The sequence below is a fragment of the Epithele typhae genome (genome assembly GCF_022376455.1).
Source record: "Epithele typhae strain CBS 203.58 chromosome Unknown BXZ73scaffold_36, whole genome shotgun sequence".
Lineage (NCBI taxonomy): Eukaryota > Fungi > Basidiomycota > Agaricomycetes > Polyporales > Epitheliaceae > Epithele > Epithele typhae.
This window is the reverse complement of record NW_025954227.1, coordinates 114,303-128,710: the sequence shown is the minus strand read 5'-3', so window position 1 is coordinate 128,710 and position 14,408 is coordinate 114,303. Positions and strand designations below refer to the sequence as shown.

The window sequence follows — 14,408 nt, the reverse complement described above, 5'->3', positions numbered from 1 at the left end:
TATGGGGCATCATATGTCATTATTTCATGACATACAGTATCCTGACACAGCATATGCTCCGATTAGCATGCGAAAACATGGAATATAACAGGGTAGAGCATAGCTATCCAACGCAGAAGAGACCCTGAAAAACGGTTGAGAATCAGTGGAGATGTGCAAGGTGAGCCAGAAGTGTGGTTGGAGTGGAAAGCGAGGTTGGAGCACATTCAGCATAAACCACACTTCTGGCTCACCTTGCACATCTCCACTGATTCTCAACCGTTTTTCAGGGTCTCTTCTGCGTTGGATAGCTATGCTCTACCCTGTTATATTCCATGTTTTCGCATGCTAATCGGAGCATATGCTGTGTCAGGATACTGTATGTCATGAAATAATGACATATGATGCCCCATATACATCTCATCACCGATAAGCTTGGAAATTCCGATCTGAGCACCCCAATAGTACCCAATTGTGATGCAGCAAACAGCATGTTGATATCATGTCTGCACATAAACTTATGCATGTCGTGTTTTCTCAGAACTTCCACTTTCCACACATATCTTGTATCTTCACCGGAAATCCTGATTTCTGTGCGCTCTCTTCTGCATTGCATTCATAATATCGTCTATAAATATATCCAGGTGTTCGGAATGTGATACACTCCCATCCCATTTCTGTGTGTGGTATGTCATTTTAAAATATCATACCACACTGTTCTCTCACTTTTGCAGCTACTGCCCTCCAAATTTGCAAACCCACAGCTCTTGCATGCTCCTCCCTGATCCAAAAAACAGCGAGGTGAAATAACATCTACACATGCTGCTGTGAAGGGTGACTTCTCAGGTAGAAGGTGTTCAGTACAGGCAGACCAACTCATATAAATATGCTGTAATGTGCTGCAATACATTCAGATGTGATGCAGAGGTGCATTCCAAAAAAATGAGGGACAGATACAGAGATGGGTAACATGTTGAGCTCACTGTGTCTGACAGTGAGCTCGCTGTTTGAGACAGTGAGCACCACTGGTAGCACAATTGCCGACCTCGGTAACAAAAACTCGGTATTGAAGGCCAGAGGACCAACAGTGAGCACCGGGATTACCAATCTCGGTATTCAAACCTCGGCATTGAAGGCCAGAGGTCAGCAAGAGCACTGGCAGTGAGCACCGGGATTACAGACCTCAGTAATAAAAACTCGGCATTGAAGGCTGGAGGTGTCCAAAAACTCGGTAATGAGGACAAGCAATGGATACCGGTGGTCAAAAACTCGGCATTGAAGTCCGGAGGTGACCAAAAACTCGGTGATGGATTCAGGCAGTCAAAAACTCGGTAATGAGGACTGCTGATTGATACCGGTGATCAAAAACTCGGCAATGGGTGCAAAAAACTCGGTAATGAATACAGGCAATCAAAAACTCGGCAGTGAGAGCGGTAATATGCACAGGTGGTCAAAACCTCGGTTGTGAGAGTGGTAATACACACAGATGACCAAACACTCAGTAATGGAGGGACTGCCGGAATCTCGGTAATGGAGGGACTGCTGGAATCTCGGTAATGGAGGGACTGCCGGAATCTCGGTAATGGAGGGACTGCCGGAATCTCGGCAATGAATGCACTGCCGGAAAAAGTGGGTGTTTACTGGAGGACACCTTGTACAAGTGTTTGCACTGTTTGAACTCCGCTGCCACAACCAGAGCATATACAGCACTAAAATCAAGTGCGCTATTCTCGGCACACCCGTGCGCATCTACCGAACGCATTACCGAAAAAAACGAGGTTCACCGGGGGACAACTCGTACGACCGTCTCAGACGGAGTACAAGCTCGTACGAGCTTTTGTAGTGTTTCAATTCCGCCACCTTGACCATGCCACGCACAGCAATAAAACAAAGTGCGCTGTGTTCCAGTGATCTCCGGCAATGTATTGCATGCATTACCGGAAATTTTTGATACCCACCAGGAGCACCTCGTACGACCGTTCCAGACGGGGTACAGACTCGTACGAGTCTGCACACTGTTTCGACAATACCTCCTTAACTACACCAGGTACAGCAATGAAATTGAGTTCGCTATTCTCAGCGTATCCGTGCGCATCTACCGAAAGCATTACCAAAAAAAACGAGGTTCACCAGGGAACAACTCGTACGACCGTCTCACACAGGGTACAGGCTCGTACGAGCCTGCACACTGTTTCGACTCTCCCACCTTAACTACAGTGCGCAAAGCGACGAAATAAGGTTTGCTGCGTTCCGGTAACCTTCGGCAATGCACGCCATGCATTGCCGAGATTTCCGGGTGTCCGCTCTCCCGGAGGTACTCGTACGACCGTCTGAGACAGGGTACAGGCTCGTACGAGCCTGAGCACTGTTCTGACCCTCCCTCTGTAACCACGATATGCACAGCAATGGAATTTGATGCGTTACGTTCAGTGCACTCGCGCGCATATGCCGAATCCGTTACCGCAATATTACAGGTGCACACCGGAGGTGCCTCGTACGACCGTGACAGACGGCTACAGGCTCGTACGAGCCTGGGCAGCGTTTTTGTTACCCCAGGCCAACCATGGCACGCATCGCAACGAAATTGAGTGCGCTGCGTTCGGTACAGTAACGCGCATCTGCCGAATCCATTACCGCAATATTCCGGGTGCACACCGGAGGTGCCTCGTACGACCGTGACAGACGGCTACAGGCTCGTACGAGTCTGGGCAGTGTTTTCAATGCCCCGCTCCAACCACAGCACGCACGGTGATAAAAACGACTGTTCCGAGCTCGTATGACCCAGGGGAACGTAGCGAACGCATTACCGAAACGTACGGTGCAGTAGGGCGCAATGTAGGCAGTGGGACGTGCCACTACCGGAACCAGCATCCCCTGCTATATCAGCCCGGTATTGGCTTCCCAGGGGCTGTAGAATATCGTTTTCATTGTTGTTGTACCAATTACAATGTACTAGGGTATGTAGGAGAGTTGGAAAAGCACTAAGCTATCAAGGGGAACTACCTGCCCCCCACATCTCGTACGACCGTTACTGACGGCTACATTACCAGAGCTCGTACGAGCTCGTATGGCCGTTACCGACGGCAACGCGGGCACCTCGTATGGGCGTTACCGACGGGCTACAGCACTGCCACCGAGTGGGGGCTCGACACCTCCACTGCACCCTCCGACATTGTGTTCCATGCTGCCTCCACGCTGGCATTCGCAGCATTCCTGCGCTGTGGTGAGTTCACTGTCGACTCCCCTTCGTCCAAGTTCAATCCGGACGTCCATCTATCGCGGCGCTGCATCCAGTTCGTCCCCTCCCGCGCAATCCCCACCCATCTCGTGCTCTCCCTCCCAGCATCAAAGACCGATCCCTTCCGCAAGGGCATCTCTGTCTTGGTCGCAGCAGCACCCGGCACCCCTACCTGCCCGGTGCAGGCTCTCGGACGTCTCTTTGATCTCGAGGCCGATCACAGTCAGACTGCACCCCTCTTTCCCGGAACACTGGGTGGGATCGCCCTCTCACGAGCGGAGTTCATCACGGACCTGAAGCTACGCCTTGCCTCTGCCGGTCTTGACAGCAGCAAATACTCTGGCCACAGTTTCCGCCGCGGTGCAGCAACTTCTGCCGCTGCTGTAGGGTACGCGGATCACGAGATCCAACAACTTGGCCGATGGAGGAGCGACGCGTACAAGCTGTACATCGACGTCGCCCCACACCGGATTCTCCACCTTTCCCATCAACTTCATTTGGCCGAGCCTCAAGCTCAGCCTTTCGAGCCTCCGGCTCTTCCCTTCGCACCCGCTTTGGCCTGAGCTCGGCCTCGGGCCGGGAGCGTCGCGTCGCGTTCCCCGTCTTCGGGAGCGCCGCGCCTCGTTCCCGTCGCCGAGAGCGCACGTCTGCGTCCCCACCGTCGGGGCGCGCTGACACCGCGCTCTCACCGAGGTCCCGCGAGAGAGCGGCGGCGACGCGATCCGAATTCATCTCGCTTCGCTCGCCCAACTCAAACGCCCGAATAGATCTGTTATACACTAAACCCCCACATAGGCACTGCTAAATCTTGGTACCAGCATTGGAGACAACTTCTACCTGTAGAGTTGTGCATGTTTGTTGAGAGACAGACAGAGGTTTGTAAACCACCTACACTATCTAAGTGAGACAGCTCTAGTCATTTAATTACACAAGATCCGCCGTGCTTCGCGCGGCGCCCTGCTGGGACGCGAACAGACGCGCCGAACGGGTTTGCGAGCACCTCACAGGCCATAATGACGACCGGGGGAGTGGCACACCGCCCACACCTTTAGTTGGCGTGCTCCTGCACCCCGAGAGCGAACACGATCGCATTGACCATGATCGTGTGTGGCACGCACACACTGCCGCGAAGGAAAGTCGCGCGATTAGCGCAAAAGCGTGCGCTGCAAGAACGCGCGCCCAGGTACCTCCCGGTTCGCGCGCGAGTCCATGTACAGGCGTGAACTCCCACGGCCCGGGTCCTCCGGAACGCTGCCGCCGCCGCCACACCCGCGCATACGTCGGAACCATGCGCCAAACGCGCGCCAGAGCGCGAGGGCCAACGAGCACGGGCGCCGTGCACGATGAGCCTGATCGCGTTGTGGGCGCGGAAGCGTTGGATGTTGGCGGCGGGCGCGGTGTTGCGGCGCGCACCTTCAGCATGAGCGACTCCAGCTGTGACTGGGCATTAGCAGTAGTGTGTGGGAGGACTCGTGCACTCGCAGGCCCGCTCGTGTACGCTCGAGCTCGCACTCGCGCACCTCGCGGTCAGCGCGCCACGTCTCCTCTACAGGTGTGAACTGCGGGTCCTCCGGAACGCCGCCGCCGCACCCGCGCGCGCGTCCATGAGCGGTCGCGGTGGAGGCACGGCAGCCAGCGCGCGCGAGGGCCATGAGTGCGAGCGACTCCTGGGCGTTGCAGGACTGAGGACTCTTGCACAGTCACGTGCACTGAACTCTGCAGAGTCTAGATCTGGGACAGAAATGCACCACGACATGACGTCAGTGTGCGCAGCCTAGAGAATTCACGATAACAGAACATATTATCTGCTTTTCCGTGTGCAAGCAAAGCGCCGATCACACGCGGGGCTTCGCGATCGGCGAAGGGAAAGTGGGAATACACGCCAAACATTTAAAGGCATTACAGGAGATTTGAATGAAGTGGAGCGCCATTAGTAGTTCCAGGAAAGCAAAAACAATACCGATCACCGATCCACCACATCTCCGTAATACGTTGATCATAACATGTTTGGTGATACCCATGTTCAACAAAATACAGCATGGGGAGGTCTGTGGGATGCCAACAGGAAGGGTCCAAAAGCAAGTGGGTTAGTATTTGAATACAGTGACAAAGTGTGCAAAATGTTGGTTACAATGCCTTACAATTACAATGTCAGTCCATTTTCGTCACTCTCTGTTAGTATATCGGTTAGTACACGCGCCTGTCAACAGCATAGTGTCTTGGTCGCGCGAAAGCGGGGTTCGACTCCCCGACAGAGAGATCTCTTTTGTCCTGAATTGATGACGTATCCGTTCGGCGCGTCCATGTGTGTTGTCTCATCCTCTTCACCGTCGACTATCGTCTACACGTGCACCCCACCTCCGCATGTCCGCCCATCTTCGCTTGCTCTTCACAGCTCGCGCTACAACCCGCCCCGGCTTCTCCAAAGTTCTCGTCCAGCGTCGTCCAGCGTCAACAGCACCTATACCGTCCAGCTCTACCGCGCGGAATGCGGTCTATGCGTCTCTCTTCGTTGTGACGTCTGGCCTCTTTGCCATCTACTATCTGGACTGTCGTGCCGCACTGCACAAGTATATTGTAACCCCAGTCATTCGTCATACGCTTGACCCTGAGACCGGGCACAAGCTCGCGGTCCGTGTCTTAAGCTCTGGGCTTGCTCCACGCGACCCTGTGGTTGACGATGAAGTCCTGAAGGTGGAGGTACGTGTATGCGCTCAGATTGCATACCTTGGTATGAACGTTGCTTCTCGGGGACAGTTGTGGGGCGAGGAAATGAGCAGTCCTGTAGGGCTCGCTGCTGGGTTTGACAAGAATGGAGAGGCCATTGACGGTGAGTCGTACGTTGGTCGCTTGCTCCATAGTTCTATTGGTATGTTTTTCGGCATTAGGTCTCTTCAACCTAGGTTTCAGCTGGGTGGAGATTGGTAGCATCACCCCAAAACCTCAGGTGCGTTAGTTCTGTCACGCTCCTGCTCATCCCACCCTGACTTTGTTCCAGCCCGGCAACCCGAAACCACGTGTCTTCCACCTACCTGAAGACGACGCGCTCATAAACCGCTACGGGTTTCCGTCGGAAGGACACGCGTCAGTACTTGCTCGATTGCGCGCACGCCTGCCAACCCTCTTTTCATACTCCACCTCCTCAACACTGGAGTCTCCCTTGCACGTCGAAGAGCACGCGTCGCTGCGTCCGAATGCCCTTCTTGCGGTGAACTTGGGCAAGAACAAGTCGTCTCCCCCAGACTCGATTGTGGACTTCGTCACAGGGACGCACGCGTTCGGGCCGTATGCAGACGCGCTGGTCGTGAACGTGTCGAGTCCTAATACCCCGGGGCTTAGGTGCGTATATGCGTCTGTTTTTGTGTTTTCCACTCTCACCCACGTCATTCCGTGCGCAGAAGTCTACAAAGTCGGACGCTGCTGCAAGAGCTTCTGGCCGGGGTTACGGCAGCGCGAGACGAGGTGGCAGCACTGTCCCCGCACTCCCATCGACCAAAGCTCCTCCTGAAGATCGCTCCAGACCTGTCCTCGGAAGAAGTCGCTGGCGTCGCGGAGGCCGTTCGCTCTATAGGCGGCGTCGACGGAGTGATCGTCAGCAACACTACCATTCAGCGCCCTTCCAGCCTCATGGCCCGTACGTCCCTCTCTGGTCCCGTTCCCCGTCCCGTGTTCTTAGCGCCGTCTTTTCAGCGAACAAGCAGGAAGTCGGCGGCCTGTCTGGCCCTCCGCTCAAGCAACTATCGCTCGCGACCCTCCGTGCCCTCCGTGCCGAACTCCCCGCCTCGGTCCCCATTATTGGCTGCGGCGGAATCTCTTCCGGGGCCGACGCACTCGAGTTCGCCCGCGCAGGTGCGGCCGCTGTGCAGCTATACACCGTGTTCGGCTACCGCGGCCCTGGCGCGGCGCGGGAGATCAAGGACGAGCTCGCCGCGCTCCTTCGTGCCGAGGGCACGACGTGGCAGGCGGTGGTGACGGACGCAGTCGAGCGCACGGCGTGGAGGGAGCCGTCGCCGGCCCCGCCGAAAGCCAAGGAGAAAGAGGGCGGGGAGGTCAGCGTGCAACTACTGGTACAGGAGGCAGAGGAGTTGAAGAAGCTGCTTGACGGGCTTGGCGAGAGGCTTGGCGAAGGCGAAGTGAAGGGCAAAGGCGAAAAGGTGGACGAGGACGCTCCGCCGCCGACGGCATTGTAGGATCAGGTGGCAGGGCGTTTGTCGCGCTCATTGCAATCCAGCAATCCAGAGCCTTCTGCAGGCTATGCCGAAGCTCGGGATCCACTGGATTAGCACGCGCCCAGGTACGTTCCTTCAGCGTTTGGCCCGCGAAGCTCTCCCCGAGGGCGTCCCGCGATGGGCTATTGGGACCTGGATGCCGTCCATGGGGATCTTGGTGATGGATTTCTGCCTTCTCCGTCAGACCCACGTTCCGTTTCTCTTTATCTCGCGTCGCGCAGCATCAATGCACGATGCGTGTGATCCGGACGGAGGCTCATTTTGTCCCTATGAAGCAGGCCATTCCTTTCCCGCCATATCGAATTGTCTTGAAATATTTCTCGGGTTCCACTTCCAACCATTCCCAAGGAAGTAAACCAATTTCTGGAGTACCGACTATGGCCTGCTCACTAGAGTTACTATGGAGGAAATGCGTCCTTTGTCCTGAAGGTGACGATCTGTTAATGGTCCCGAAGCTTACTTGCACACTGGACATGCAGCGGTACCCCGGCGTCCTGAAATACAAGCGGCGTTCCAGTCTTTGCGATGCGTGGGCCCCACGCTCGCGACTGCCACATACGCAGAAAAGCAGCAGCTTCTCGCCTCGACACATAGATCTCCTCGCGAGCCGACACCACGCATATCCGCCTCATTCACTATACCCCCATCCGACTTCACCGGTCACCAGTCACGCCATCAGATTTTTCTTCAGGCCTCGGGACGAGCCCTACGTCCGCACCCGCCGGCACGAGTCCCCCGAGGACGCGAGCGCGAGCGTCGACGGGCTACGCGAGCTGCTTCGCGTTCGACCTGAGCACGCCCTCGACGGACGAGCTCCTCGGCTCGCGTTCTCGAGTGTGGGGATCGGCCAGCCGAGCAACGCGGGGCTGCCGTTCGCGGTGGTCCCGGTCAGGGGCCGACCGCGTTGACGCACTTCGCGCCGATCCGACGACGAACCAGTGCTTTGATATCGACGAGGGGTGGCTGACCATCCGGCGAACGTCTCTAGTAGGTTTATTGCAACCTCGACTCGCAAGCGATGGGTACGATGAAACATAGGACGACGCCTTTGATAACCATGAAAGAAGAAATGTTTATTGTAACATTCTCTTCCTCCCCTCTGGATCGTTATTCCCTCGCGGGACGGCGCTAAACGCTGGCGCCTGTCTCTTGTGCGACGAGCGCGGCCTCGACGTCGCGCAGGCATCGGCGCGCCGCTCACAAGGGCTTCGCGCGAGAAATCTTCTTACGCAGCGAGGTCACCGGTCAAGTTTCGATCAGGGTGCATTCAGGTACGTTCTGCCAGCGTTCTGCACGCGCAGAGGGCTGGTCATGCCGAGGATGTGCCGTCGTCGAACTAGAGCGCGGAGTTACCAGAACGGACGTTCCGTGGGCGAGCCTGGGCGGGGATGACTCCTTCGAGTGAAAGTGTCCTTTCTGTCGGACCCAACCTCCATTTCCCGCTCTTGCACATCTTCCTCGAGGTGAGCTTCAACGCACATTGCACCACTCGTATTCACTCGCATTAGGTCTGATTCAGATGACTGCTCGCTGCGCCGACCGATGTCCATGTCGTTGAGTGTATTGCGCTGTCATCGTGTGGTAGTGCTTTGACATACTGATTGTAACTTCCCATGCACTTCCAGCGGCGGCCTATGGGGAGCTGTTTCCGAACTGGACCCCGGCCGCCAGCGACGTACGCCTAGACTCCCCATGAAAGCCACTTCTACGACATCCCTGTGAAAGCGACGATCTGTCAGGAAGCACTTCTGCTGAGTCAACGGCCACATTGAACGCGGACGATAATCCAGTAGGCAGCAACAACATCCAAAGCTTTGAAACCCTCAAGACTGCCGGAGATCAGCCCTGTTCTCTCCTGTGCACGACCAGAGCCCGAGGTGAGTAGGAGTCAGTTTTACGAAGAGTCCGCGGTTTGACGGCAACGCAGCAACGTCTGGTAAAATCCTCAAATTTATCACTTCAGCCGTCCTGACGACCCACTTATGCGACATCCCGGACGATGAACAAGGGCCGTGTCTTCTCGCACTCAAGGCATCATGACACTGCCTCCGATTGGCCCCGAGGACTCATGTGCCTTGGATTTCACGAGAATGTTCGTGGAGGTATTCAACCTAACCCGTACAGAGCACTACCATATGCTGGGGTAAACGTTGGATGCCGTTGACATCGGATTGTCAATAGTGGGAATGTGCACCGCCAGTACGTACCTATGCAAAATGTCGGTCCCTGACTGATGAATGTCCAGGTGGCCGGGCCGTTGTCATATGTATGCAGAAGCAAGGTCCACCTCGTAGTGTTCAAGGTTCACGTGACAACGTCTATACCAAATCCCGCCGCCCTGTAATGAGCACTGGTGAGTCGTGGGCCGCAAGCAGTAAGCCTGTCCTCACCGAGACCTGTCCAGGCGAAGGGCTCACTGGTCTCATGACTCTGAGTGGTCACAGAATATCTCGCAAATTAACGCGTCCCGGAGGTATAAAGACCTCGCTGAACGGCGACAACGACAGCAAGAAGCAGCCGCCTCTCGCCTCGACACATCCTCAGCTCTCGCAAGCCCCTCGACGCACACCACACCCACTCACCCCCCACATCCAACCCACAATGTTCTCCATTGCCCTCATCACCGTCGCCCTCGTCGCCGCCGCTTGCGCCAACCCGCTCCCCGCCTCCGAGGCCAGCGTGCACCCCCTCGCCTCCGCCTCCGGCGTGACGACCGCGGCCTCCTTCCCCCTGCACGACCTCGCCTCCTCGCTCGGCCCCCTCCCGGCCTCCGCGCTCGTCGGCACGACGCCCGCGCCCTTCTTCGCCAAGTCGCCCACCGCCGACGCGGCAGAGGCGACGTTCCCCGCGACGCTCCTGCTCTGTCCGGGCGTCAACTGCGCGAGCTGCTTTGGTTTCGACCTGAGCACGCTGCCCGTGGACGTCTGCCTCACCACGAGCTCGTTCAACAGCGTCGCGATCAGCCAGCCGAGCAACGAGGGCCTGCCCTTCGGCGTGCTCGTCGGGCCGCCCGGGTGCGCGAGCTTCGCGCAGATCCCGACGGTGAACCAGTGCTTCAACGTGAACGGCGGCCCGTTCGTCGACTTTGCTATCATCGTTTGAGCGCAGAGGTGAGTGGGCTTGGGGTTAGGGCACACGAGACGCGTAGACTGATTGTTTGGCAGTGCCTCACTACGAGGTCCATCCTATGACCTCACGAACCGGGCGATGAAAATGGCGGAGTGGAGGATAAAGTGGAGAATAAGCGAAGAAGACATCATGTATTCTGGTTCTTAGGCGTCCGCGGGTTTACGATATTTACTCCTAAGGGATTTGAGAGTAAATATCATGTCGAGCCTTTTCATAAAGCTAGTGATCTCACTCAACTCAGAGAAGCCAGAAAGAAGAGTCTCGGTCCCACACAGTTGGATTCCAAGCTTTGCTTGCAATACGTACATGGTGTCTATCATACGAACGAATCGCACTTAGCAGCCCGGTATATGCCCTCTCCGCGTCTACATCACCTCGCCCAAGTTACAATTCGGTACTTTGGTCTTATTGGCTTAGCTTTGTGCTGACGGTGCGATCCATGTTACCACAGAAAATGATGTGCCCGTTGCAACGCGCATATGTAGCGCAGGATATGCGGGGGAAAGAAATACACTTGATGCTTAGACTATTGTGAGAGCGGGACTCGAACCCGCGTCCCTGGTATGGCGCCCTAGACCGATCAGCCATCCCTTAATCAGTGCTTATGCTTGTAGCCTAATTGAGTTAGACTTGGCCGAGCGTTCGTCCAGTGGAGTCAAAGTTCTCCACCTGCGCACCTTGAACCTGAACCTGATGTCACCGTTCGAGCAAGCAACTCATCCACCGTATTGCAACTACACAATTCAAGTGCGTCACCGTAACGGGCACTCCTTTGCACCACTTGTTTTCAAGGACTGACCTTCAAGTCCACGTTCCGTGATGGACGCTTGACGGAAGCGATTAGAGGTCGGTCTTTGGACGCCTCAACGCTCTCTACCAAATCACTACGTACGCGGCATGGAACCGCGTCAAGTTGGCGGCAATCTGACACTGGCTGCGCACCATCGAACCGCCGAACAGTAGTATAAAGTTCCATAGACCGATACTGACGACCCCTTCACCTACTTCGTGGCTTCCAAGCGCCTGAACCGACATGCCCAGCGAGATCACTCCCCTGTTGACCGAACATGGGGTTGACCACGAGGCCCACAAACCCCGGAAGAAGACGCCTCTTCCTGCGCTGCAAGTGGGCATTCTCATGCTCGTGCAGATCGCAGAGCCCATGACCAGTCATTCTATTTTCCCCTACGTGAACCAGGTGGGTCGCCTCGTCGATTTACTCTCACCCATGACTAATTCATGCACAGCTCGTGTCGGACCTTAACGTCACTGGCGGCGACGAGCGAAAAGTCGGCTACTACGTCGGGCTTATCGTGAGCATTTTTGACATCCCTGACAGGCCTCATCGCTGACGTGAGTTTATCTCTCTAGGACTCCATATTCTTCGTCACCGAGGCGCTATTCGTTTTCCAATGGGCACGACTCTCAGACAGAATTGGACGCAAGCCCGTTCTGCTCATTGGTCTCGCAGGTGCGGGACTCTCGATGATCTGCTTTGGCCTGTCGCGTACTTTGCTGGGCTTGATTGTCAGGTAAGATAATACATTTGTTCGCAACCTCAACCCATTTCTAATGGAGAGTTGGGTGGTAGTCGCAGTCTCGTCGGGCTACTCAACGGAAACACCGGTATCATGAAAAGCATGATGGGAGGTGAGCTCGTTGCCCAAGTCAGTGCGACATGTTCTGAAGAGGTTGGATGCGCGCAGAGATCACGGACTCGACAAACATGGCGCAAGGTTTCGCCATGCATTCGGTCTCATGGGCAGTCGGCATCACCATCGCGTCCGTGTTGTCTTCCCTTCAACGCATGTCCACATTTTGACAGAACACTTGCAGACCATTCATCGGCGGTCAGCTGGCGAGACCCCACGACCGGTGGCCGTCCCTCTTTACCCACCCATTCTGGAGGAAGTACGCATACTTTCTCCCTTGCCTGGCGGCCGCCTCCTTCTCCGGTTCTTGCTGCCTCGTTGCAGCGCTCTTTCTCAAAGAAGTGTGTATTTTCCCCTACTGTCGTCGCCGCCGCGCTCCGCGTTGAAACACGCTCTCCATTCCAGAGTCTTAAACGCCCCGCTCTGTCCCCCCTGGCAGATGATGCTGCGCCCCACGCAGACGCGGACGCCACGCCGCCGCTCCGCACAATCCTCACCCGCCCCGTCGTACTCTCTATCGCGACCTACGGGGCGCTCGCGCTCGCCGACATCGCCTTCGTCTCACTCCTGCCGCTCTTCTGCGCGACTCCACTTGCGCTCGGTGGGCTCGGGCTCGGACCTCCCGCAATCGGCACGCTGCTCTGCGCGGCCGGACTCGCCAACGGCGTCATACAGGTTCTCGTCTTCGCCCCGCTCGTCGACAGGTTTGGGGCCAAGCGCGTACTGCAGACCGCTCTCGCCGCGTTCGTCCCGCTCTTCGCGCTCTTCCCGGCGGTCGCTGCGTCCGCGCGCGCTGCGGGCGGCGTCCGCGCTGCGACGATGGCGCTCCTAGGCGCACAGCTCGTACTGGTCTGTCTCACGAACATGGCGTACGGTGAGTAATACCGTGTTTGCGTTCTGTCCTCGCTCCACGACGCGCAGAGGGCGTGCCGCTACGCCCGGCCTGCGTCCGCGATGCACATGGCCGTCCGCCCGCGCGCGATCCGACGCACACCGGAAACAGCGTGCCGCTCCGTCGTCTCGCCCATGCCCGTCCACCCATCCGCCGACCGCCGTGCTAACGCGCCGCTCTCCCCCCCAGGCGCGGTGTTCATGTACATCCGCTCCGCGGCGCCCGACGACCGCAACCTCGGCGCGGTGAACGGTGCGGCGCAGGTCGTCGCCTCCGTCTCGCGCGCGCTCGGGCCCGCGGCGGCGACCGCGCTGTTCGCGCGCGCGCTCGAGCGCGCGTGGCTCGGCGGGTGCGGCGTGTACGTCGTGCTCGCGACGCTGAGCGCGTGCGCCGTGGTGGTCTCTGCGCCGCTGCCGCGCAATACATGGATTGGGGAGCCAGGGTGCCAAGCGCGGCACCCGGACGTGGACGAGTGAGCGACTGCCGCGGTGCAGACGTTCTGGGTGAATGCCGGAGACCAGGGATGCTCAGAAGGCGAACGGATGAGATGTGCAGCAGAGTGGGTGCCATCCGAAGCCCGTGTGCTGGAATCTAGACCACGACGACCGTCCTGCACAGAGTCGGCGCGGAAGGATCAGGCAACACGCGCTGGTGCCAAGAACGGGATCGCGGATCGCTGGCATAGATACACCCAAGACAAGACCATTGAAGATGGCCCTCGCGAGAGGGCGCGCAGGACGACGCCACAGACGTAGTCCCGCGTGCGTTCTTGTGGATCCCGATAGAACACCGCTCTTGACGAACTCAATAGAACTCCTTTGCGATCGTCGGATGGCCTCCAGTGGTACTCCTCGATTTTGCTAGTCCAGCACCGAGGGGCTTCACGCTATGAATAACCGGGGAGGACGTACGCAGCGGGCCAAATGTCTCGTTTCCCTTGTTGCGGTGCCGAACCGCACCCATGTCTGCGGACGAGACACGCGTATCGGGCTACTACTCGACGGTTCCATGCGGGTGGAGGGCGCTGCCGATCACGCGGTAACGCAGCTGATCTGGTTCCCCCTCCGCGGGATTGGGGCGTGAAACAACATGGCTGTCAAACAGCAGCGAGCCCTTCTGGAACCCGGGCGGATCGCGATGCGAATAGTTGCCGGCGCGAGGTCGTGACGTATTCCCGCCTCAGCGCAGCAGCCTGCAGGTGTAGGAAGGTGGAAGCACGCAAGTTTTGCGTTTCTGAGCAAATCGCGACGGCGGGCAGGCAGGTGAGACATTGCCTACCGTCTGTGGAA

At 57.2% G+C, this 14,408-nt stretch overlaps 4 protein-coding genes and 1 non-coding gene across 5 annotated transcripts; all 5 read left to right on the top strand.

Moving 5' to 3' along the window:
• Positions 1-940: 940 nt before the first annotated feature.
• On the top strand, positions 941-1,314 carry BXZ73DRAFT_78779 (uncharacterized protein; the record flags this gene model as incomplete). The annotated part of the gene is made up of 2 exons (XM_048022934.1): positions 941-1,121; positions 1,160-1,314. The coding sequence occupies 2 exons, from the start codon at positions 941-943 to the stop codon at positions 1,312-1,314; spliced, it is 336 nt and encodes a 111-aa protein (XP_047876234.1).
• Positions 1,315-5,386: 4,072 nt separating this feature from the next.
• Positions 5,387-5,476, top strand: BXZ73DRAFT_t141. The gene has a single exon. It is a non-coding gene; the product is annotated as a tRNA-Asp (tRNA).
• Positions 5,477-5,581: 105 nt separating this feature from the next.
• Positions 5,582-7,407, top strand: BXZ73DRAFT_102954 (uncharacterized protein; the record flags this gene model as incomplete). Its single annotated transcript, XM_048015424.1, has 6 exons — positions 5,582-5,917; positions 5,975-6,047; positions 6,106-6,164; positions 6,216-6,556; positions 6,616-6,851; positions 6,908-7,407. The coding sequence occupies 6 exons, from the start codon at positions 5,582-5,584 to the stop codon at positions 7,405-7,407; spliced, it is 1,545 nt and encodes a 514-aa protein (XP_047876233.1).
• A 2,640-nt stretch (positions 7,408-10,047) lies between these two features.
• Positions 10,048-10,548, top strand: BXZ73DRAFT_90946 (uncharacterized protein; the record flags this gene model as incomplete). Its single annotated transcript, XM_048025810.1, has 1 exon — positions 10,048-10,548. One exon carries the CDS (start codon positions 10,048-10,050, stop codon positions 10,546-10,548), a length of 501 nt encoding a protein of 166 aa, XP_047876232.1.
• A 1,060-nt stretch (positions 10,549-11,608) lies between these two features.
• On the top strand, positions 11,609-13,595 carry BXZ73DRAFT_49431 (MFS general substrate transporter; the record flags this gene model as incomplete). Its single annotated transcript, XM_048020250.1, has 8 exons — positions 11,609-11,773; positions 11,823-11,888; positions 11,947-12,107; positions 12,167-12,225; positions 12,282-12,357; positions 12,412-12,568; positions 12,633-13,101; positions 13,309-13,595. The coding sequence occupies 8 exons, from the start codon at positions 11,609-11,611 to the stop codon at positions 13,593-13,595; spliced, it is 1,440 nt and encodes a 479-aa protein (XP_047876231.1).
• Between the last annotated feature and the right edge of the window lie 813 nt (positions 13,596-14,408).